This window comes from Melanerpes formicivorus, unplaced genomic scaffold (assembly GCF_026170545.1).
Source record: "Melanerpes formicivorus ecotype bairdi unplaced genomic scaffold, bMelFor1.0.p_v2 SCAF_61, whole genome shotgun sequence".
NCBI lineage: Eukaryota > Metazoa > Chordata > Aves > Piciformes > Picidae > Melanerpes > Melanerpes formicivorus.
The window spans coordinates 3,362,610-3,384,627 of record NW_027142413.1 but is presented as its reverse complement, the minus strand read 5'-3'; the positions used below and the strand labels follow the sequence as shown (position 1 = coordinate 3,384,627).

Below are 22,018 nucleotides of genomic sequence, written 5' to 3'. Positions count from 1 at the left end.
TCTGATGAATTTAGGAGGTCAAATTGTAAGAAGAGAATATGAAAAAATACAATAAACACTGACATAAAAGGAAGAAATCAGTAAAAGAATGAAGACCATGTATAGGTCTTGCTCATTAAAGCACACATGGATGAATAGAAAGTTTATTGTACAAAGAAAAACACTGAAAATATGAATTCTGCAGTTATATCACTCAATGGTGATTTTAAGTTAAACATAGATGTCATGCTGTCTTATCAAGAACTCAAGAAGCCTTCTAGAAGTTTCTTCTGCAAAACAAGTTGGGGCAACATTGTAAAGCTAGAGAACTGCTAACCTAGCAAAAGACAGCAGAATTTACTGCCATTGAATCTGGTCTTAGTTTACCCTCTTCAATCATGAATTTGAGGGTTTCACGTGCTTTCTTGAATAAATGCTTCAATATTTGTAAACCATCATGAAAATTGATACTGCAGAAGTATGAGGTGATGTATCAATAATTAGTGTTCATTCAAGCGCAATGGTATCAAACCTGAACGCACTTCTATGCGCTCATAGCACGGACGCTCCTGTCCATTGAGAAATATGCACAGCTAACCTGCAAGTCTAACCAACTGCTTTTCAAATAATCAAACTGCCCTGTCTGGGTCATAAGATTCCCTTTCTCCTTTCCTTCCATAGCTCAAAATGTAAGAGATAAACGAAAGGCTACTTTTGCTTATTTCCTCTGTAGATCTTAGCATGGTGTTATTGTGGTAAACATTTTTAAAGAACACACGCATTAGAAAAGCAAAGCTCAAGTCTTAAAAACAATACACAGCATTCAGAAGATCTCTGTTATCTCCTGAGCTGTGCCCTTCACTAAATGTATAACTCTCTTCCAAAGCCTGGGCTTGGGAACTTTTTTCCACAGACCATATTCTTACAATTGCCTTGTAAAATGTGGTACCTTATTTTAAACTTGATCCTGTACCCTTTTAACCGGCTGCAACTCGTGAGTCAGAAATAAATAGTAGCTCAGAGACAGCGTATTAGGTTCTTTGCTGCAGTATTAGATTAAGTGGCAGCATATAATCAGACCAGAGGACAAGTTAAGAACTTCAATACACCGAGTAATGCAGAAATGTCTAAAGCTCATAAAATACATGTATGTTTCACAAACCTAGCCAAGCTTAGCTGATGCTGCTGGGTAGCAGTAGTGACTGTGAAGTATACTGAGCAACCTGCATATCATATGTCTGTCTGGTAGCCATATCCCTCTTCTCTGGAAACCAAATTTATGCAAAACAGAAAACTATACAATTAGAACTGTAGCACTCAAGACACTGCATTGGTACAATTCATCTTGCATCACAAAGCCTCTGAGGTCATCAAGTTTCTCAATAAAAAACAAATCTAACTCCTGGAGACCTCCAACCTGTACTATTTTCAAGCAGAACAAATTCTACAGTGTTTTAGGAAAATATTACTCATTCAGCAATACAGCAACTTTTTTGCAAAGACATGGCAGGACATGGAAAGAATAAAACAAGTAGCTCACCTGGAAGGCAAGTGATTCTACTAGAAGATCTAAACAAAGGGCAACAAGGCTGGTGAGAGGCCTTGAACACAAGCCCTATGAGGAGAGGCTGAGGGAGCTGGGATTGTTTAGCCTGGAGAAGAGGAGGCTCAGGGGTGACCTTATTGCCCTCTACAACTACCTGAAGGGTGGTTGTAGCCAGGAGGGAGTTGGCCTCTTCTCCCAGGCAACCAGCACCAGAACAAGGGGACACAGTCTCAAGCTGCGCCAGGGGAGGTTCAGACTCGAGGTGAGGAGGAAGTTCTTCACCGAGCGAGTCATTCGGCATTGGAACGGGTTGCCCAGGGAGGTGGTTGAGTCATCGACCCTGGAGGCGTTCAAGGGGAGATTGGACGTGGCACTTGGTGCCATGGTCTAGTCATGGGGTCTGCGGTGTCAGGTTGGACTCGATGATCCTCGAGGTCCTTTCCAACCTGGGTGATACTGTGATACTGTGATACTGTGAAACTATAGGTTTTTCCGCATATCTGAATAATTGGTATTGACCAGCATGTGTAGCTTGAAGGTTTCCTTCTATTAGCTTCAGATCTACACTGTAATTTCATTAAATCAGTTCTCTAAGGCTTTCCTGGTTTTCAAAAGAAGCAAATTTGTACTCTGAAGTAGCACAGCACATCAATGAAATCATAATACATTACCCTTGGAATTGGAAGCGTGTCAATATAATAATCCACACAGCGATAACCAAAGTCACAGTTAAGCATTTAATCTTGTAAACTATCACATGAACATAGCAAGTGATAAAAAAATTGAGACAACATGACAAGAAAATGCTTTCCTGATCTCTCTGTGTAAATTAGAAGCTATTGCTTTCAATTTCACACTTCAACCATGTAAGTAGGAAATACAGCATATTTCTCTATGTAATAAGGGATTACAAACCTTCAGACCACTGTCTGAGTCTAGGTCCACAAAGGCAAATGGCCAGAGCATGAAATAACCCTCTGCTTTACTTTAAAAGCATTCATAAATCTCTCCTTGCCTTAAGGGCAGCTCTTAGTGCTCCTAAAACTCAGGCCATCACATCATTAATTCTCTCACTCTTCAACAAATATTTCACAGAATCATAGAATGGTTTCGGTTGGAAAGGAGCTCAAAGATCATCTAGTTCCAACCACCCTGCCATGGGGCAGGTTGCATAAGGCCCTGTCCAACCTGGCCTTGAACACCTCCAGAGAGGAGGCATCCACAACTTCCCTGGGCAACCTGTCACTGACTCCCCGCCTTTAAAGAACTTCTTCCTAATATCCAGTCTAAATCTATCCTCTTCCAGTTTAAATCCATTCCCCCCTCATCCTATCACTACAAGCCCTTGTAAAGAGTCCCTCCCCAACTTTCCCACAGGCCTATCTCAGATACTGAAAGGCTGCTACAAAATCTCCCCAGAGCATCCCCTTTCTCAGGCTCAAACACCCCAATTCCCACAGCCTTTCCTCATAAGGGAAGTGCTCCAGCCTGCGGATCATCTCTGTGGCCCTCCTCTGGACCCAGCACAACTGTCTGATGTCGTTCTTGTGTTGGTGCCCCAGAACTGGATGCAGTACTACAGGTGAGGTCTCATGAGAGCAGAGGGGCAAAATCACCTCCCTCAACCTGCTAGTCATGCTTCTTTTGATGCAGCCCAGGATACAGCTGGCCTTCTGGACTGCAAGTGCACATTACCAGCTCAAGTTTATCATCAACTACTCAAACCATTCTCCACCCAGCCTATACGTATGCTTGTGATTGCCCTGATGCAGCTGCAACACCTTGCACTTGGCCTTGTTGAACCTCATGAGATTGGCATGGACCCACCATACGCTTGGTTCACAACAACTCCATGTAACAAGGCTTGTGGCAGTGTCTGGAAAGCTGCCCTGCATAGAAGTAGCTGGGGGTTATTTGTTAACAGCTGGCTGAATATGCATTAGCAGCGTGCCCACATGGGCAAACTGGCCTGTGTCAGAAATAGTGCAACCAGAAAGACTAAAGTGATCATGCCCCTGTACTCAGCATAGGGGAGGCCACATGGCAATACTATATTGACTTCTGGAATTTTCACTACAAACATTGAGATGCTGGAGTAGGTCCAAAGAAGGCTAAAAACACTGGTGAAGCATCTAAAGAGTAAGTCCAATGAGTGGTTAAGGGAACTGAGGTTTAGCCTAAAGGAGGCTGAGGCAAGACATTATTGCTCTCTACAACTGCCTAAGAGGAAGTTGTAGAGATCAGTGTTGGTCTCTTCTCCCAGGTAACAAGCAAGAGGGCAGGAGGAAACTGCCTCAAGTTGTACTATAAAGATGTGTAAATGCAGTGCATAGGGACATGATTTAGTGGGGGATTTGGCACTGTTAGGTTATCAGTTGGACTCAGTCTTGAGGATTTTTTCCAACCTAAATGACTCTATCATGATGATATTCAATCTGCATCAATTTGATATATGCAGCATGATACCCACTTGGCATACATAATGAAGACAATCTGGGTGTGGGGTTCTGGTCCTGGCTGGGGGCCAAATGCCCACCAAAGCCACTTTATCACTTCCATTCTTAGATGGACAGGGCAGAGGGGAAAATATAACAAAAGGCCAGTAATAAGGTAGAAGCAATTTAATAATGCTAAGCACCAGCAAAGACTGTGCAGAAGCAAAAGCAAAGAGAGATGTTACTCTCTGCTTCCCATCAGCAGACAATCTTTGGTCACTCCCAGGAAGCAGGATTCTGACACACGTAGCAGTTGCTCTGGAAGACAGATGCCATGGACGAGTATCTCCACACTTCCTTCTTTCACCTTCTTCTGCCTGAAGTCATATGGCATAGAATACCTCTTTGGCTGGTTTGGGTCAACTGGCCTGGCCGCGTCCCCTCCCGAGATCTTGCTCACCCCTTCAGTATACTCTTGGGGCAGGGAAATGTTGGAAAAGCACAGCCTGGGTGCTTGTTCAGCAGTAGTCCAAATACTGGTGTGCTATCAGCATTCAGCTGCAGCACTGCAAAACACAGCACTATAAAGATGCTCTGAGGAGAATTAACTCCAGCTCAGCCAAACCCAATACACTGGAAATCACAGCTCCTTTGACCACTTCCAACACCACCAACAAATGCTATGTAGACTCAGAAAGAACACATGTATTGAGTTCACCAATCTGACCATTTTAATTTACCTTTAATATACAATCCCATTAAAATGCATTCCCTTTACCAGTAGTGAACCATGGTTTATCCCATTTGCTGTATCAAAATGTTCTGCTTCTATAAAACTTTCTAGTAGTTGTTGCTAATTCATTAAGCCATTGAACCACACTTCTCAAGAACCTTTGTGTACTTTCAGATAGCCAGTATACTACAGTCATTTCAGTGAACATGTATCTCTGTCTTTTTGGGGCTCTATTCACATTAATCTCATCTCCAACAGGTGAAGTCAAAGCCAAACCTCCAATACTAAACAAAATTAGATGTTCAGGATTCCGTCTCTGGTGTAATTTCCAAGCTTTCTGTTTCACATCCTTTATAGTGTTTCAAATCATAGGCCCACACAGTGTCTATTCCCTCTCCAGCAGTATGATCTGGGATCCAGGAAGGGAAAGGGAAACGACAGGCAATGATTCTGGCACTATACTCGAGTTCTTCTTCCAGCTTCTTCTCCAACTGTGGCATCTGTTGAGCAACAATAAAAAGCTTTCAGAAGCAGTAAAGGACAGAAATGTCAGTTTTAGAATCTAATTCAAGTGCTTAAGGGAAGTCTAAAGTTTGAAGAATTTCTGGAGAAAAAAATTAGCAAAGTATTCCTGATACAGGTTTTGGCTTTAATGCTTTGACAAAGAACATGTAAAACTAGAAAATGGCCAAAGCCTCTCATCATTTCTAGTCCAGGTACAACAGGTTTAAGCTGGAACACAGGAAGTTCCACTTCAACATGAAGAGAAACTTCTTTACTGGGAGGGTGATAGAGCACTGGAACAGGCTGCCCAGAAAGGTTCTGGAGTCTTCTTCTCTGGAGACTTTCAGAACCTGCCTGAATGCATTCCTGTGTGGTCTGCCCTAGATGATTGCTCTCTGGCAAGGGGGTCAAGCTAGATGATCTGGACAGGTTAGACCAATGGGCCAAGGCTAATTGTATGAAGTGAGCTACATAAGGCCAAGAGGCAGGTCCTGCACCTGGGTCACAACCACCCCATGGTAAGCTAGACTTGGAGATGTGTGGTTGGAAAGCTGCAACTTGGGAGAGGGACCTGGGTGTACTGGTGGATAGTAGACTGAACATGAGTCAGCAGAGTACCTAGGTATCAGGAAACAGTGTAGCCAGCAGGGACAGAGAGGTGATCATCCCCCTGTACTCAGTATTGGTGAGGCCTCACCTTGAGTATTTGTGTTCTGTTCCGGGCCCCTCACTACAGAAAGAACACTGAGGTTATGGAGTGTGTCCCGAGAAGGGCTGATCATGAAGGGGGTGGAGCACGTGATTCACAAGGAGCATATGAGCGAGTTGGGGTTGTTCAGTCTAGAGAAGACTTAACCCACACTTCTCCCCAGATACTTGCAAGAACAGAGAGGTCTTAGACTTCCCTGAAGATCAATAAATCCAAGCTCTGCAGACTACTCTTGGGTATGTAATAAAAGTACTGTGTGACAGCACCAAATTAGGCCAGAATTATTAAAAGCTAGAGAGATGTATTACCCTCAGTAAAAAGGAGAAAATACACGTAAGTGTCTAGGAAAACAGTTGAATTGTTCAGGAGGCTAACCACTCACAACTTCCAAAGTAAATTTAAAGGAATCACGAGCAAATGAATGCTCAGGGAACACAGCAGTTCGTATGCCTCTATCTGCCACGTTCATGACAGTACAGTCACTGAAAGAACTTCCTCTCACATTTACTGAAGTTATTCCAAGCCCTAGAGCTACACTTCTACCATAGCTGTTGCTAATTTATCCTACTTTATACTATTACATTTAAAGTTAAGCCAGCGTTTCTGCTAAGTTTGCTCACTTTTTGCCAGAGTATTTGTTTATTTCAGGTTTACTGAATTAACTCAAGTATTTGTATTGCTCCCTCCCCATTAGACAGGAGGTAACATCCAACCCTAGCAGCATCTGTAGCACAAGTAACATTTGTTCTCACCGCCTACAAAATAGGGGGGAATGGAATCAAAATAAAAGCATTTTCACTTCAGTTTCCAATGAGAGTTACAATTTGAATCAGAAGTAGGTATTTAAATTCCAGTCCTGTTAAATAAAAAGGAAAGAATAGGGAAGCTTTATTATGCTTCTTGTTGCACCTTCCTGTTAGTGCTACAGAAATATTGCCAGGGTATGTTTTATGGTATAGAATCACCTAAAGCCCTTCACTCATTTCATCCCACACTGGCCTTAGTTGAGAAAGAAACAATACAGAATAATTTATTATAGGATACTTCTGTTTCATTCATCCATATGCATTCAACCTATACACACAATTCTAACAACAAATCAAAATACCAAGATTATTTAAGATTTTTTTCCCCACTTGTCTAGTAAAAAGATAAAAAGAAAACTACATCAAGCCAAAAGCCAAAGTGAATGTAAAGTCTGACTGCATTTATCAAGCATCACTAAAGCAATTACTATGCAACTCAATTTCTATACCACATTTCAAAAACACATTTTCCCCAGGAACACAATGAACATAGGCTGCAATGCCTTCATAAAAGGCCAAGAACTTGTGTGGACTGGTACTGTAACTATTATATTTGAAGTATTTGCTTCCCTTCCTAATGCCTTGCTTATGTTAAACTGTGAGGATTCATTTCAATACATCAGCTTCAGGCCTGTTTGAGGTGATCCCATTTTTGGAGAAGAACATAAGCAAAGTTCAATACTCTCCTCTAACACTGTAGACAATTTCCTAATGCATCTGGTGCCTCTGATTTTTCAGTATGAAAAACTGAAATTTCAAAGAACCAACGTATCACCTTCCCTCCAAGCAACCGCAGCATAGCAGTTTTCATTTTGGTTCTGAACTAATAATGGAGAGAAAATACTTTGCAAAAAAACATGTATATTTTCAGTGCTCCACCCTGCATACTGTAACAAATTTCACCAGGCTTTATCATGGACATTCAAACCCAAACCACTCTATGATTCTATAAGCAACAATAACGTTGATATTAACTACTTTTGGCATTCTGCAGGTTGGTTCATTTTGCAGCTGAATGTACTAACACTGAATGCCTTGGCATTAAAACAATTAAACAATGGAAAAATAGTAAACTTACCATCTGAGGTACCCCAAAAACAACAACATTTGTGTAGCAGGAAAAAGAAACCTAAAACAAAATTTGAGAACAAGCCTTAATGAAAATTGCATTTATATCTGTCGTTTTCAACATTATTCCCCCAATAATCCCTCTAGCTGCACTCTTTTCAACAGCAAATTAGACCAAAAATAAGGAAAGAGATCCAGTACCAACTTTTCATCACAGAAATTTCCACACAAAGACAAATTTATATTGCCAAACAGGAAAAATTAAAAAAGTAAGTTCTATTGCCTGGCCAAGAAGACGGCAGCAACTCCAGTAGCACAGAATGTATTGTGTCTATACACACCTCCACAGTTTTACTCATGGCTGGTTTTCCACAACTCCTGTATATGTTAAAATGATGTATGCTTTAAGTTTGTCCCCCCTTTTATTAAATGTTAAATATCTATAAAAACTTGTCAGGCATTCCAATGCCTGAATTCTTCCAGTTAGTGCCATGAAGTTTTCCTATGGTCCTCACTGCACAATGACAAAAACAGTACATTCACACTTTTCCCCAGAATTCCTGGTACCCACTATACACATTACAAAATGCCATTCTCAAAACCAGCCAAACAAAAATGCACAAACAATTAAAATCAAAACAACAAAAAAACCAGACAAAACCCCCACAGGAATAGCAGGTGAAAGACCTACATAAATATGACACCAAAACAGCGTCTCCCATTAGAGAAGCAATTGTGGCTCAAATGACTGAAAATTGTAAGAAAAATCTCCATGTGTATGTAAGTTACCTTAAATACACACTCAAAAGCAGGTAACACATTGCACAGATACTGAAGAACACATCTAATGAAATGCCACATCAGACTGAGATCTTACACATAAGCAAGAATCTTTTTGCTGACTCCACAAAATCAGCTCCGAGTGAAACCTGGCATTACAGCACCCTGCATCATTCACTAAACACAATCACTACATAGTGTGCTTGAGAAGCCTGCTCTGAAAAAGGACAGCACATCAACAAAGCACAAAACCAGTAGAGTCTGGTTTCTATGGGATGAAGTCCTTTACTCAAAGCCCCAGACAGCACCTTGTGGCCAGTCAGGATTCTGGGTCTTTCAAGTAAGTACTTCCAAATTATGGAAATCACTCAAACATCCCAGATTTATTCTTGCATACTTCCTCACCTACCTTCCATAAGTCTGAAATGTAAAATTTGGTGTTCTGATGTACCCCATCTCTCCAGGCACGGTATCTGGAGTACCAAACTAGCCAGGGATTTAATTCATAACCAACAGCTTTGAATCCCTTTTTTGCAGCTGCTATCACCTACAAGGAAGAAAATTCATCTTTATTTAGAAACAGAAAAAGTGTATTCATCTAAAAGGGTGCACATAGTTTTATTTACAATATAAATCAGCATCTGACATTTTTACCATGGTCATACTTATCCACCACTTACACCTGAGTATATGGTAACATTTTTAAAGCATCTAAACAGAAGCTTGACTTTTTTTCAGGACAAATGCATTCAGGCAACACCGAGCATTCACATTTAGCCACCTGGCTCTCCAAATGGTCTTCAGGCTTCAGTTAGGCACCTACATATGCACACATACATACACACACATATATATATAAATATAAATAAATATGCCATACTTAGTCAAATGCCTCAGATGAGGGTCAACGACAGGAATGCCAAGCAGAGAGGGCATCAGAAACTGAAATTCTCTTGTACTTACAGGCTTTTCTGTTTTCCGATTGGGGCACAGCTCCTTCTAAGCAATCTTCACACATTTTTTTGTGTGGACGAACAATCATTTACAAGAAACACAGACTACAGTAGCATTCAACAACTTACTTGTTTCCATCAAAAACCTATATAGTGTGCCATCCTATTGCTAACATTGCCATGAAGCAGATGATTATGAAATAGTATACAAGACATCACAACTACAAAAATCCCACACTGGTCTCCACTACACCCTCATGACCCTGAGAATTCAGCCAACATCCTGGAAGCACAGTTATCACTTTGGCTTTGGTGATTCTCACCATGTCTCTTGGCAGGTATTCCATTTAACCACACTGATTTTGTAGTGAGGCAGCAAGCACTGCACAAAGATGTGAGAACTATACCAGGATTTTTACTTTTGTTATGCACTGATTATTCCTCATTCTCTTTTTACTGTCACCTTCATACCATATGCATAGAATTGTAGACTCAAAAATCACAGTGCTATTTAATCTCACAGCCTCACATGCTGCAGCTATAAATCTATGTTGAACCACAGCTCCTTGGCAATCACAGTACCAGCACTTGGGCTGCACTGCAGTGCGATTCCCTCCAGGTAACCGCATGAAGTTATTATTTCGTACACCACTGTGCCAAGCTGCAGATTAAGACTGTAGTCATCTAAACTGAATGTAAAGCTCTCTCAGCTTTGAGCCTTTTCATGAAGATCGAAACAAAACCACGAGATGCCAAATACAAGACAAGAAACATGAGAAAAACACAAGCTGCCTCTGCTAGAGCGTTTGGGACTTCTTTAAGAGGTGATACAAAAAGGTGACATCCACAACTTACAATACGGCCATCCCCACTGCCAATGTCAACTAGCAAGCCACTTCTGTTTTCTAACATTTTCAGCACGTTCTGGATCTGAGAGGAAGTTGCAGGAACGAAGGGCAGGCACACTTTCCTCAAAGCTGGGGTCACGAAAGGGATAACCACAGCATAGAGTGCCAACAAGGTCCCACCGACACCAGCCGTGACCAGCAGACCCCAACTCCTCCTGGAGCTGCTCCCGCAGTCTTCTTGGGGCCCTGCTGCGTGGTCCTCGTTCGCTGGTGCTTTAAACATCACACCTGGGGGCAGACATTACAGAGTACTTTCTCTAATAGCCTTATTACATACCGAAGGTAAGGCAGTCTAGAATATCAGACACAGCACACCAGGAAAGCCCTTACATGCTTTTAGCTGCTTTCTCGGGGAAGTGTTACTACTACTGATTTTGAGAGACTGAAGCCCCAGCTGACCTTTCCTGAGGAAGTTTCTGCTGGAGCCCGCAGCTCTCCCCGCCCGGCCGGCAGCGCGCCCCAGCCGCCCCAGGACGGCGCAGGTCCAGCCCCTGCCGCCACGGAACGCAAAGGAGCCCCCCCCAAGGCAATGTCCCCGAGCAACCGTTGTTCTTCCTCCAGAGCACAACGCACCCAGCTGCGAGGCAGCCGATCGGTCAGCCACCCTCCGATGGCCCACGGCGAGCTCGCTCAGAGCTAACAGGGAGCTCCTCTGAGCTGGTAGTATTTACAAGGGAGAACACCACCGCGCTACGCGGGGGAGACAGAAGTGTTTCTGAAAGCCCTGCGCAGAGAAGCGGCGAACACCCACCCGCTGTGTCTTTCAGGTCACCCTTTGCAGCCTGTCACTACCACGCTCCCGCCCACACCCTACCCGCTGCAACAGCCCCCCTTCCGCATCCCCGCGCGGCTCCTGCTGTACCGGATGCTTCCAGAACACTCCGCTGGAGGCGCCATACACGTCCCACCCGGGAGACACGTCGCGCGGCTGCGAACTGCGCCGGCGTAGCGCCGCGCGGGTGAGCGTGCTGCGTCACGGCGGCATCCGGCGTCTGTCCGTGCGAGGTGCGGGCGCAGCGGGAGCGGTAGCAGTCGCCATCATGTCGGCCATGGGGACTTTGGCGTTCGATGAGTATGGGCGCCCCTTCCTCATCCTCAAAGACCAGGAGCGCAAAACGCGCCTCATGGGTCTCGAGGCGCTTAAGGTGAGCGAGCAGCCGCTGGGGCCGCTAATCCGTCAATGAGCCCTCGCCGTGCGGGCCGCGCCGCGCCATGCCGCTTTTAGGGGTGGGGAGCCGGCGCTGTTAGGCCTTGGCGGGAGGATGGGAGCCTCTTTGGACGAGATGGTCTTGCGCTTGCCCTGTGCGGGGAAGCTGGAGGGACAGAGCATCGCCCCCGGGTCTGGGAATTCGCCACCCGTAGCGCAAGGTCGGTAGAGTTTCTGCCACTGATTCGCGTAGCTTTGGGGTCGTCTCGCCTTGTGGGTGCAGCGCGCCCCTCCCTGTGGCTCTGGGTCGCCGCAGGCAGGGAGCCTTCCTGCAGCCCCTGCCCATAGATAACCTCGCCCTGCCTGAAACACGGTCGTTGTTCTTAAGAAAAGCTGCGCAGGCTGAGTAGGCAGTTTTGTGCAATGGGTGCGATTTAAAAGCTGATGGAAGAGCGGAATAAAGCTGCTGGCTTTTCCTTTTATAGTTAAACGCTGCTGTTGCTTTCCTCCTCTAAATTTCCAGGCAGTCATTTTAGCTACTCTGCTTTTGCATGCTTAAGCTGTGCAAGAAAAGGCACGGGGAATGTTTCTGCATAAAATTAATAGGCATTCACTGATTATTTTCTTCTGCTGCTGTCACACGTGACTATTCTCTGTTGATTTACAGTATTTGTGTGTTTTGCTTAGGTTAATGCTATGATTTTGGGATGCATGATAATGATTGAATTTGTTTCTTCTTTGCAGTCTCACATAATGGCAGCAAAGGCTGTAGCAAGCACTCTGAGAACATCCCTTGGGCCCAATGGTAATCATGAAATAATTGTAACAGTTCTTGCACGGTAATTTTTGGGGTGGTTTTCTAGATTTTTCCTTCATGCTTTGGCTATATTTTTTTTAGGCTTGGATAAAATGATGGTGGACAAAGATGGTGAGGTGACTGTGACAAATGATGGTGCTACTATCCTGAATATGATGGATGTGGATCACCAGATAGCCAAACTTATGGTGGAGCTGGCTAAATCTCAGGATGATGAGATTGGTGATGGAACTACTGGAGTTGTTGGTAATAAAAGATTTTAAATTTAACTTCACTTTTCCAGCTTCAAAATAAATCTTCTTAAGATACTTGAAGAAATGTTGTGCAGGGTAACTGCAGCTTTTCTGTAGCAGGCATTTAGAGTATTTACTGCTTCAGCATTCTTGTCAGTTGTTCTGCTAGGATCATAGAATGACTTAGGTTGGAAGGGACCTTAGAGATCATCTACTCCAACCTTGCTGTCATGGGCAGTGACACCTCTCAACTAGATTCTGCTGCTCAAGGCCTCATCCAGCCTGGCCTTGAATACCTCCAGGGAGGAGGCATCTACCACCTCCCTGGGCAGTCTGTTCCAGAGTCCCACCACCTTTGTACTGGATCTTCCTAAGATCTAGCCTAAATCTACTTTCCCTCAGCTTAAAATCATTCCCTCTTGTCCTGTCGCTAGACACCAATATGAAAATCCCTTTCCAGACTTCCTGTAGGATCCATTCATGTATTGGAAGGCATCTCAGAAGTCCCCTGCCCCTGAGCATCCTCAGCTCCCTCAGCCAATCCTCATAGCAGAGGTGTTCCAGCCTTCAGATCATCTTTGTGGCCCTCCTGTGGACTCTTCAACAGCTCTGTGTCCTCCTTATGATGGACACATCAGAACTGGCTGCAGTGTTTGAGGTGGGGGGTCTCAGAAGAGCAGAGCAAAGGAGCAGAATCACTTCTCTTGACATGCTGGCCATGCTTCTCTTGATGCAGCCTGGGATACAATTTGCCTTCTGGGCTGCAGGAATGCACTGCTGGCTCATGTTGAGCTTCTCATCAATCACTACACCCAAGTTTCTTTTTCCAGAGCTGCTTTCTCACCCCATCCTGCATCTAGCCTCTATTTTTGACTGGGATTGACCCAACCCAGATGCAAGACCTTGCAGTTGTCACTTCTCAAGCCTGAGATGCTTCTGGATGGCATCCATTCCCCCAAGTACAGTGCTATGCAGCTTGGTGTCATCACCAAACTTGCTGATGGTGCACTGGATGCCACTGTCCATCTCACTGACAGATGCTAAACAGTACAAATCCCTGAGGAATGCCTCTTGTCACTGGTCTCCAGTCTTTTAATCAGAAAGATGCTTTTGTGTCTTTGCTAAATGCAGTTATGTTTTAAGTTGGTGGTGAAAGTCCTCTTTATACTTTCAGAATGTTTCAGTGTCCTTTTCTTCCACCTGTCCCACCTTGATTTTCTCTTTTGTCTTGATTTTTCAAACTTTAAAACATACCAAAAAATGCAAAGGCATGCTTTTTTAGTCTTCTGATGATGTGTGAAAAATGTTGCTTTCGTTTCTGGAAGATTAATTGTTATTTCAAAATCATGTTTTATAGTTCTGGCTGGAGCATTACTGGAACAGGCTGAGCAATTGCTAGACCGTGGTATTCACCCCATCAGAATAGCAGATGGTTATGAGCAGGCAGCCCGCATTGCTATAGAGCATCTAGACAAAATCAGTGACAGCTTTCCAGTTGATCCGCAGAACATTGAACCTCTGATCCAGACAGCAAAGACGACACTAGGTTCTAAAGTGTAAGTCACTAAAACTTCAGATGAATATTTATGTTTCCCTTAAAACCCACTTTGATTTGAAATGGGAAATTGTTATGGGTGTTTGGAAGGACTATTAAAGTTTTTGCATAATTAGAACATCTGCTGAAGGCTCTTCTATGCTTGACGTTCGGCAAATTTCTCAATGGATTTGTCTCAGGATGAAAAAAGTGAATCCTTTTTCTATAAATGATCCATTTCATAAAGCTAAACAGCTGCAAAGTCAACTTCATTTTGACCTGTTCCAGATTTCTGCACCCTAGCAAAATCCAGGAGTGATGCAAACCTTTTAAAAGTAACGGTGTTATATTCTGAAGGTTTGTTTGGGGGCTGGTTTTTTCCTAAAGACAATTTTTGTAGGCTAATCCCATAAGTTCATTATTCATTACAGATTCCTTGAGTAGTATGGAAATTGGACATTGTGCACAGCTGTCATTAACAATGGCTTCTGTGACTTGAATGTTTCTTAGCTAATACTCTGCTCTTATTTCAAATCTGTATCTTCAGATGATGGTCACAAAAACTTAGACAAACCATTGGTTCTGTTTTCTACCATATTTAGTATCTCTTATTTCTCTGAAAAGCAGGATCCATCCCCTTACTTGATGGAGCGTGCACAATTTGTTAACTATAAGTGAGATTTTTTTTCTCTCTGATAGAATCTTTTTTTAATTTCAACTTAATGGAAATGTAATGCAACTTTATTGCATGTTTTTAAAACCTAGAGTTAACCGTTGTCACCGACAAATGGCAGAAATTGCTGTAAATGCTGTACTGACAGTAGCAGATATGGAACGTAAAGATGTTGATTTTGAGCTGATCAAAGTACAAGGCAAGGTGGGAGGCAGACTGGAAGATACACAGCTGGTTAAAGGAGTCATTGTGGATAAAGATTTCAGTCATCCACAGATGCCTAAAGTAAGTGAAGTGCCTGTGTTCATCTCATGTAATGGCTCAAATAAGGTTGCATAGCTGACTTCAACTACTGTAGGGTAGGGTATTTTAGGCTATTTCTAGGGTATTTTAACAGTGTTTTATTTTGGCCTTGTTTTCAACCCATATATCAGTAGAGAAAGGGAAGGGAGCATTCAAGTCTTCATGTTGGAAGAGACAAAGTTAGAATTTCCACCAATCTTAGAAATTGATAAATGATTGGAGGAATGTTGCTGGCCAGCTAAGTGAGTAGTACAGAAATACTTATCTATAGTGTCTAATACGTTTAATGGAACTCAGTATGAAGAAATGCTTCTTAAGCTTTGCGAGTTACCATATTGTCCTGTTCAGGACATGAGAGAAGCTGTCCTTCTATTTGTTTAGATAAGGTCTTCAAGTCTTTGTGTGTTGTACTTAAGAAAGATGCAGGCAATTTAAAATTTTCACTATTCTAAAATCCTTCTCCAGTAGGTGACAACTGTTTATGAAAAGGAAAACTGGTGGAAAGTATCAGATTTACATTCTTACATAATAGTTGTCAGTGAAGGGGAGCACATAGTATTCTCAGTGGTCATGGTGCAAGTGATGATTTCACTGAAGTTTTTTTAACATTAAACTTTAAAAAGATACATTACTGTTAAAAGTTGTTGCAGGTTTTGCATGTATAAGAAAAAGGTGTTACTGAGGTCAAAAGCCAACCTTTTTATTTCTTTTTATTAAATTGTACAGGAGCTTAAAGATGCTAAAATTGCAATCCTTACCTGTCCATTTGAACCACCTAAGCCTAAAACCAAGCATAAGCTTGATGTCACATCTGTGGACGATTACAAGGCACTGCAGAAATATGAGAAGGAAAAGTTTGAAGAGATGGTGAAACAGGTAGTCTTTAAGATTATCTCTGTTTTCTATGTTTTTTCTTGCCCTTTATACTGCATAGGATAGTGCACTGATTTATTTCTGGAAATGAGTAATCTTGATAGGAAAAAACATTGGAGCGATTGTAAGGCTATAAATAAAAGTTCTATGCAAGAAACAAGTATCACCCTGCTTAGACATATACTTTGATCTCTGTCTACACCAGATGGTTCTTTTTCAGACTGTGTTTTGAAGAAATTAGGAGAATTAAAACCATAAAGAGACTGGATTTCAGTCCTGGGCTACTTCTGATCAGAAGATTGATGTTGTGTGTTTCTTTCAGATAAAAGACACTGGTGCAAACCTTGCTATTTGCCAGTGGGGTTTTGATGATGAGGCAAATCACTTGCTGCTTCAGAATGAGCTGCCTGCTGTTCGTTGGGTTGGTGGACCTGAAATAGAAGTAAGTAAAATCTTCTAAAAGTGAACTTTGTACCAGTTGTTAAGCACTCGCTATCTGGTATGCTGTACCAGTTAGAGTTGGTAGAGTGAAACTTCTCTGAATAGAACTGCATAATCCTGAATGTGGTTAAGTATTGGTGAAAAATCATTGGAGTCTGTAGGAAGAACCCACAGTAAATGGCATTATGGCTTATTGTTGGGGTGTATGCATATTACTTGTTCAGTTTTATGTGGCAAGGGATGCTTCTGGTTCAGTTTCACTGTTTGCAGAAACAAGCTCTTGCCTAAAATACTTCAAGTGATGGGAAGACAACCTTTTGGAGTAAGCATTTGTCTTCCACTAGTTTTACATTATGAAAAGCATAATAGAAATTATTTTCAAATTAATTGATGGTTCTTTCATTTCAGCTAATTGCCATTGCAACTGGAGGACGCATTGTTCCTCGCTTCTGTGAACTCACAGCAGAGAAACTGGGTTTCGCAGGTCTTGTCCGAGAGATTTCCTTTGGAACAACAAAGGACAGAATGCTTGTCATTGAACAGTGTCAGAATTCCAGAGCTGTGACCATTTTCATTAGAGGAGGAAATAAAATGGTGAGATACTTAATTTATGTACATTTGCTGTGTAAGTTGCAGAAGGTAGGGTTTCTTTCAAAAGCATATTAACTCTTGTCTGAATTTCCCTTGCGGTGTAGACAAATGGGGGGCGGGTTGCAGGCTGTCATGAGTGTGCATTAAAGTCACTCATTAGATTCCCATCCTGTATTTTTGAATGAAGAGGTTTTCTCACTTATACACAATATAAACAGGGGATGTTTTTTCTCATGGGAGAGCCACTTCTCTTAGTAAAGACATATATGCATTTCTGAAATGAGTTATTTCAATTTAACAAAGAAAGCCCCAACCCACATATACAGATTGAGGTAATTTTAAATGCTTGTGTACTTAAACTGGTTCTTTCTTGTACTGCTAGTGTTGAGATTATGTTTAGTATAGGTCAAGTTGTGCTTTGAGTGAAAAAGGAAGAAAAGAACATAGCCCCTAATCTGACAAGTTCTTTAAGAAGGCAGAAATACTGCCTTAAAGGTTAGCATAACTTGTTAAATCCTTCTGCATATCTTGAATTTGAGGGTTGGCACACATTCAGTCTGAAAGTACTTTTGCCATTATGATTTTAGTGGTGGTTTGTGTCTTGCAAATGAGCAAGTTTGAAAACCTTACCACATAAGATTTTGTTGTTTCAATTCATAGATTTAAGAAAGAATGCTGCATTATTTTTTAATTTCTTTTATTCTTTGCCACTGGATGTGTTAACACTTCCTGTTTTGAAATAGTATACCGGAGTGGCAGTACAGCTGCATCAGAGCCATGGAAAGATCATACAGTTTATTTGCAGTTTCCATTTCTGTCTTAGGAAATGCATCTTCATAGCCTTCAGTTGTGTGTATTGTAACACAGGTGCTGGCTTGTAATTCCAGATTATTGAAGAAGCAAAGCGATCTCTTCATGACGCGTTGTGTGTTGTCCGGAATCTTGTTCGTGATAATCGCATTGTATATGGTGGTGGTGCAGCTGAGATTTCTTGTGCCTTAGCAGTCAGTGAGGCGGCAGATGAGGTAAGAAAGGAACGGTTACAACTTTAACTTCTGGAGATAAGGACTAAATCTGTTTTAAGAGATTCCAAGGAAACTTGAAGAGCTTCAAGAACGTGCACATTACGGAACTCCCTGTCATTCACCCATAAATAATGTTACAAGTGTTCCTTCCCTTCTCTCTAGGAAGTGGTTGTCTTTTCACTTCTATGGTAAGAGCAGTTCAAAATTGTTTTGATTTGCAAGTGGCTGTCATGCAAAGGTGTTTGTTCAGTTACTGAAATGCATATACCCAAGAAAAGTGTATTATATGTAACGTGAAAATCTGCTTTTGCTAGCATTGGACTTTATAACTGCATGAATTTAAATGTCTTTTTCCCTAGTGCCCATCTCTGGAACAGTATGCCATGAGAGCTTTTGCAGATGCCCTGGAGGTAATCCCCATGGCACTGTCAGAAAACAGTGGTATGAATCCGATACAGACTATGACTGAAGTGCGGGCTAGGCAACTGAAGGAAAATAATCCTGCTCTTGGTATTGATTGTCTGCAGAAAGGAACAAATGGTAAGAGCTGCTGCATGGGGTAGAAGGAACATAACAGGTTTTTCTTTCTTTGAAATCAAAATGCTACTGTTTTGGCCCTTGAGGGTTTTTGGTTTTAATTAACACTTCATTTATAAACTCTTGGCCCTTGTTGTGATCAATGGGAATGCAGGTGGAGGGGCATGCATGTCTGCAAGGTGGAAAGTGCTTGAAAACTTCTATTTGGAGGCAAGATTAGTTGAAGATGTTGGTTGATTTGGGCTACAGCAAAAAAAGCTACTCACTGTGAGTTAAGAGCAGGCTGTGGTTTAAGTATTGCATTTCTTGTCATTCGTTTTACACTGCAGCCTGATAGTTGTTTTCAGAAAGAGCTTGTGAAGAGGTAAACCAAAGGTTGGAAATGTCTTCAATTAAGTGTTGATCACACTAGTACATTTACATACATAAGCATACAACAAGCATGTGAAGACTAAGAAACCAGTGTATGAATGCTTTATTTTCATCTGGATATACACATTTCACACTCTTCTTTTTTGAGGGGAAAAAAATCATCATCAGAAGGTGGTAAATCTTGCAACCTGATGTAAGATGTTGTTTTGATGTAAAACCCTTCTTTGATGATATGTTTGTGCTTTACAGCATTTGAACTTCTTTAGTGGTTGCTCCAGCCCTCCCTTAGGTTGCTTCTAATATTCCTGTATGGAAACTTTAAAAAAATCCAATGCAGAAAAGTAAAAAGCTGCAATTGGGGGAGATTTAGTTGGGAAAGGTTTGGCTCTTAATGTTCCAAGGTCTTTGAGAACCCAGACAAAACTAGTATGTAGAAATTAGTTGATACCAGCTGTCAGCTATGGTGGACATGAGTAACAATTTTAAAACTTACTTTAAAATGATGTGGAAATTACTACCTCAGGTTGAATGTTATATCTGCATTTGAGGAGTGTATCTAATTCTGCTTTGGTTTTTGGCAGATATGAAGCAGCAGAATGTTATAGAAACCTTGATTGGCAAAAAGCAGCAGATTTCTCTGGCAACTCAGGTTGTTAGGATGATTCTGAAGATTGATGATATCCGTAGGCCTGGAGAATCTGAAGAGTGAAGGTTGAAAAGCAAGAAACGTTAAGGGAGCCACAGCAGTAGCGAAGACAATAGTGTTCTGATGCTTCATCTTCAGCTATTTATTCTGGACCCTCTGTTTCAGATACTGTAATGGCTAATAATTGGAAATAAAACACAATTTAGCACTGGTGGTTTTAAGATTTGTTTCCAAAGTGTCATTGCATCTTTTCCTAGAGAGATGTGAGTATTCATGGAAAATGCTTCTTGAATGCATAGAAAAACACATTGATAATGCAGTAATAAAATACCATGGGTCCTTTACCATTCCTGTTGCAGCTGACTCCATTGGCTGCTTTGAGCAAAGCCCACAGATTCTCCTTTTTAAGAGAGAGGTCTGTCACTCTTCAGTGAAGAAAGCATAAAATCACTGCAGCATCCAGTAGTTCTCACATTAATTATTTCTTACTTCAATCTTACCAAGTATGAAGAGTTAAAGGACTTGTAATTCTTCATTCCAGTTGCTTCCTTTTTTTTTTCTTTTGTAGCAGCATTTAACTGCATTCCTGATTTCTGGGCAAGGAAGAATGTTTTGGGAGTGTACACATTCAGATGAGTGAGACTTTTCCAAAACTTTCTATTACTGCAGCTATTGAAAGCATCAACTTTTAAGTCCCAGATACACTTTTGGGAGTGTAGAGTAAAATTTACTAGTAGCAAGAAACAAGAATTGACCAGAAACAAAGTGCAGTGGTGTGGGCTTGGGGCATTTTTATTGTTTTTTTTCATTTCAAAGGATAAGTAAGTACTGAAATTTTCAACATCACTTGTGTTACATTTTGCATAGTTTTGAAGGATAGTACTACAGCGAAAACTTTTATTAGTCAGTGACCACAGTTAGCTAGCAGATCTCATTCTAATCATTATTTGCTGTAGGTATGCATCATTTTGTCACAGTGTGCAGCATGCAGCTGAAAGTATTAAACTAAATTAATTAGACCAGTGCAGACCAAACTGGTACGCTTGCACAACAGGAGTAACTGAATTTGTGCAGAACAGCAGGAATACAGCACTCTGATTTCATGCTGTGATCTTTCTTTGGTCAAATAAAACACAGGAAATGCATCTGAAAAATTACAAGGTTGTGAGAGACAAACACCAATATTCAAACACCAGAGTAATCATGGTCTGTTTGTATCCCTTAGGAAACAGCAGGTTTGCCTACTGTGTTTGGGGCTGAGGTCCCTTCACGTTCGACTCTATTACTCTAAAGAGAAGGCGAGGTTCGCCACTGGAGGGCAGTGTGTGCGTGTCACTTCTGTGTCAGACTGCAGCCAGATACTTTTAAAAGCGACCTGATGCAGCCCAGCAGGTCTTTCCAAACATCACTGCCAGGGAACACATATCTCACCAGCAAGATTTGAATGTTTCTGAATTCCCCTCAAGGACTCAGTTACTGAGCTACTTTCAGGACGGGCTCCATGTGCCTTTTAAATCCAAATTTTCACGTCTTACAAGCTTACCTTGGCCCTGCTCCTTTGTCCTGCTAGTCTAGTTCCTGCTACCAGCCACCTTTCCCAGCCTCATTTCCTAGTCTGCTGCATTCCCAGGTGTGGGCTTGGTTTCTTCTCTCGCCTCTTGCATCTCCATGCTGACACGATGCTCGTCTTGGCAGGAACATGAAGCAAGGGTGCCAGGAGTACAGCATGCAGATTCCCTTGTGTCCTTCCTAGTCACAACCAAGCCTCAGCAGCTGCTGGGTACTAGTCTAGCCAGGACTGGGCTCACTGACTTTGGGTGCGTGTCCTGATTTTGCTGGGACAGAATCCTAAACTAGCCATGGTCTGCAGGGCATTATGAGTTTTGAGTCAGCTAGGATAGATGACTCAAATTGGTCACAGGTATATTCCGGACCATAAACAACACACTCTGTGTAAAGGGAGAAAATCACTGAGGCAAGGGGAGCTTCCTGCTAGAGGCTTCCTGCTTGGGTTCATTAAATCTGTTTTCATTTCAACCTACAGGGCTTCTCTTCTCCGTCCTTCTGGGGAGGGGTCATGGACTAAATGTAGACTTCAGTGCAGTGGTCCTGAGAGATCTAAGTGTATTTTTTCAGGAATAGGGTTAAGCAGAGCTGTGAAATAACATTCTTGTTCCTCAAAAAAAATGATGCTTTTTAATACAAACACATTTTTCCTTGGCTTAGGAAACAAACCTGCTGTTTGATCAATTTGGACTGTGTTCTGCATGAGGAAAGATGCCTTGTTCCTGTTGTAAGAACCCAGTCTGACAAGCTGCCAGGCAATCATAGATAGGATCGTAAGTGGAGCAAATCAAGCTATCTTGCTAACATGAAGGTCTGCTAGATCACTGCAGTATCAGGAC

General features: G+C 42.0%; 2 protein-coding genes across 2 annotated transcripts; one reads left to right on the top strand and one right to left on the bottom strand.

The window, feature by feature from the left end:
• Positions 1-4,668: 4,668 nt before the first annotated feature.
• On the bottom strand, positions 4,669-11,083 carry ATPSCKMT (ATP synthase c subunit lysine N-methyltransferase). The gene is made up of 5 exons (XM_068162021.1): positions 10,995-11,083; positions 10,369-10,649; positions 8,970-9,107; positions 7,791-7,841; positions 4,669-5,193 (listed from the first exon to the last, which is right to left on the bottom strand). Exons 2-5 carry the CDS (start codon positions 10,642-10,644, stop codon positions 4,996-4,998), a joined length of 663 nt encoding a protein of 220 aa, XP_068018122.1. The 5' UTR covers positions 10,645-10,649; positions 10,995-11,083; the 3' UTR covers positions 4,669-4,995.
• A 327-nt stretch (positions 11,084-11,410) lies between these two features.
• CCT5 (chaperonin containing TCP1 subunit 5) lies at positions 11,411-19,834 on the top strand. Its single transcript, XM_068162020.1, has 11 exons — positions 11,411-11,566; positions 12,313-12,373; positions 12,467-12,631; positions 13,976-14,174; positions 14,918-15,110; positions 15,855-16,004; positions 16,324-16,443; positions 16,851-17,036; positions 17,921-18,058; positions 18,418-18,598; positions 19,549-19,834. The coding sequence occupies exons 1-11, from the start codon at positions 11,462-11,464 to the stop codon at positions 19,674-19,676; spliced, it is 1,626 nt and encodes a 541-aa protein (XP_068018121.1). The 5' UTR covers positions 11,411-11,461; the 3' UTR covers positions 19,677-19,834.
• The last annotated feature ends 2,184 nt before the right edge of the window (positions 19,835-22,018 follow it).

Coding starts and splice junctions, on each gene's coding strand:
- CCT5 (XM_068162020.1), top strand. CDS start 11,462: ATGTCGGCCATGGGGACTTTGGCGTTCGATGAGTATGGGCGCCCCTTC. Junction 11,567..12,312: donor TGGGTCTCGAGGCGCTTAAG/GTGAGCGAGCAG, acceptor TCTTCTTTGCAG/TCTCACATAATGGCAGCAAA. Junction 18,059..18,417: donor TCAGTGAGGCGGCAGATGAG/GTAAGAAAGGAA, acceptor CTTTTTCCCTAG/TGCCCATCTCTGGAACAGTA.
- ATPSCKMT (XM_068162021.1), bottom strand. CDS start 10,644: ATGTTTAAAGCACCAGCGAACGAGGACCACGCAGCAGGGCCCCAAGAA. Junction 9,108..10,368: donor GCAGTGGGGATGGCCGTATT/GTAAGTTGTGGA, acceptor TCTTCCTTGTAG/GTGATAGCAGCTGCAAAAAA. Junction 5,194..7,790: donor TTTTTGGGGTACCTCAGATG/GTAAGTTTACTA, acceptor GTTGCTCAACAG/ATGCCACAGTTGGAGAAGAA.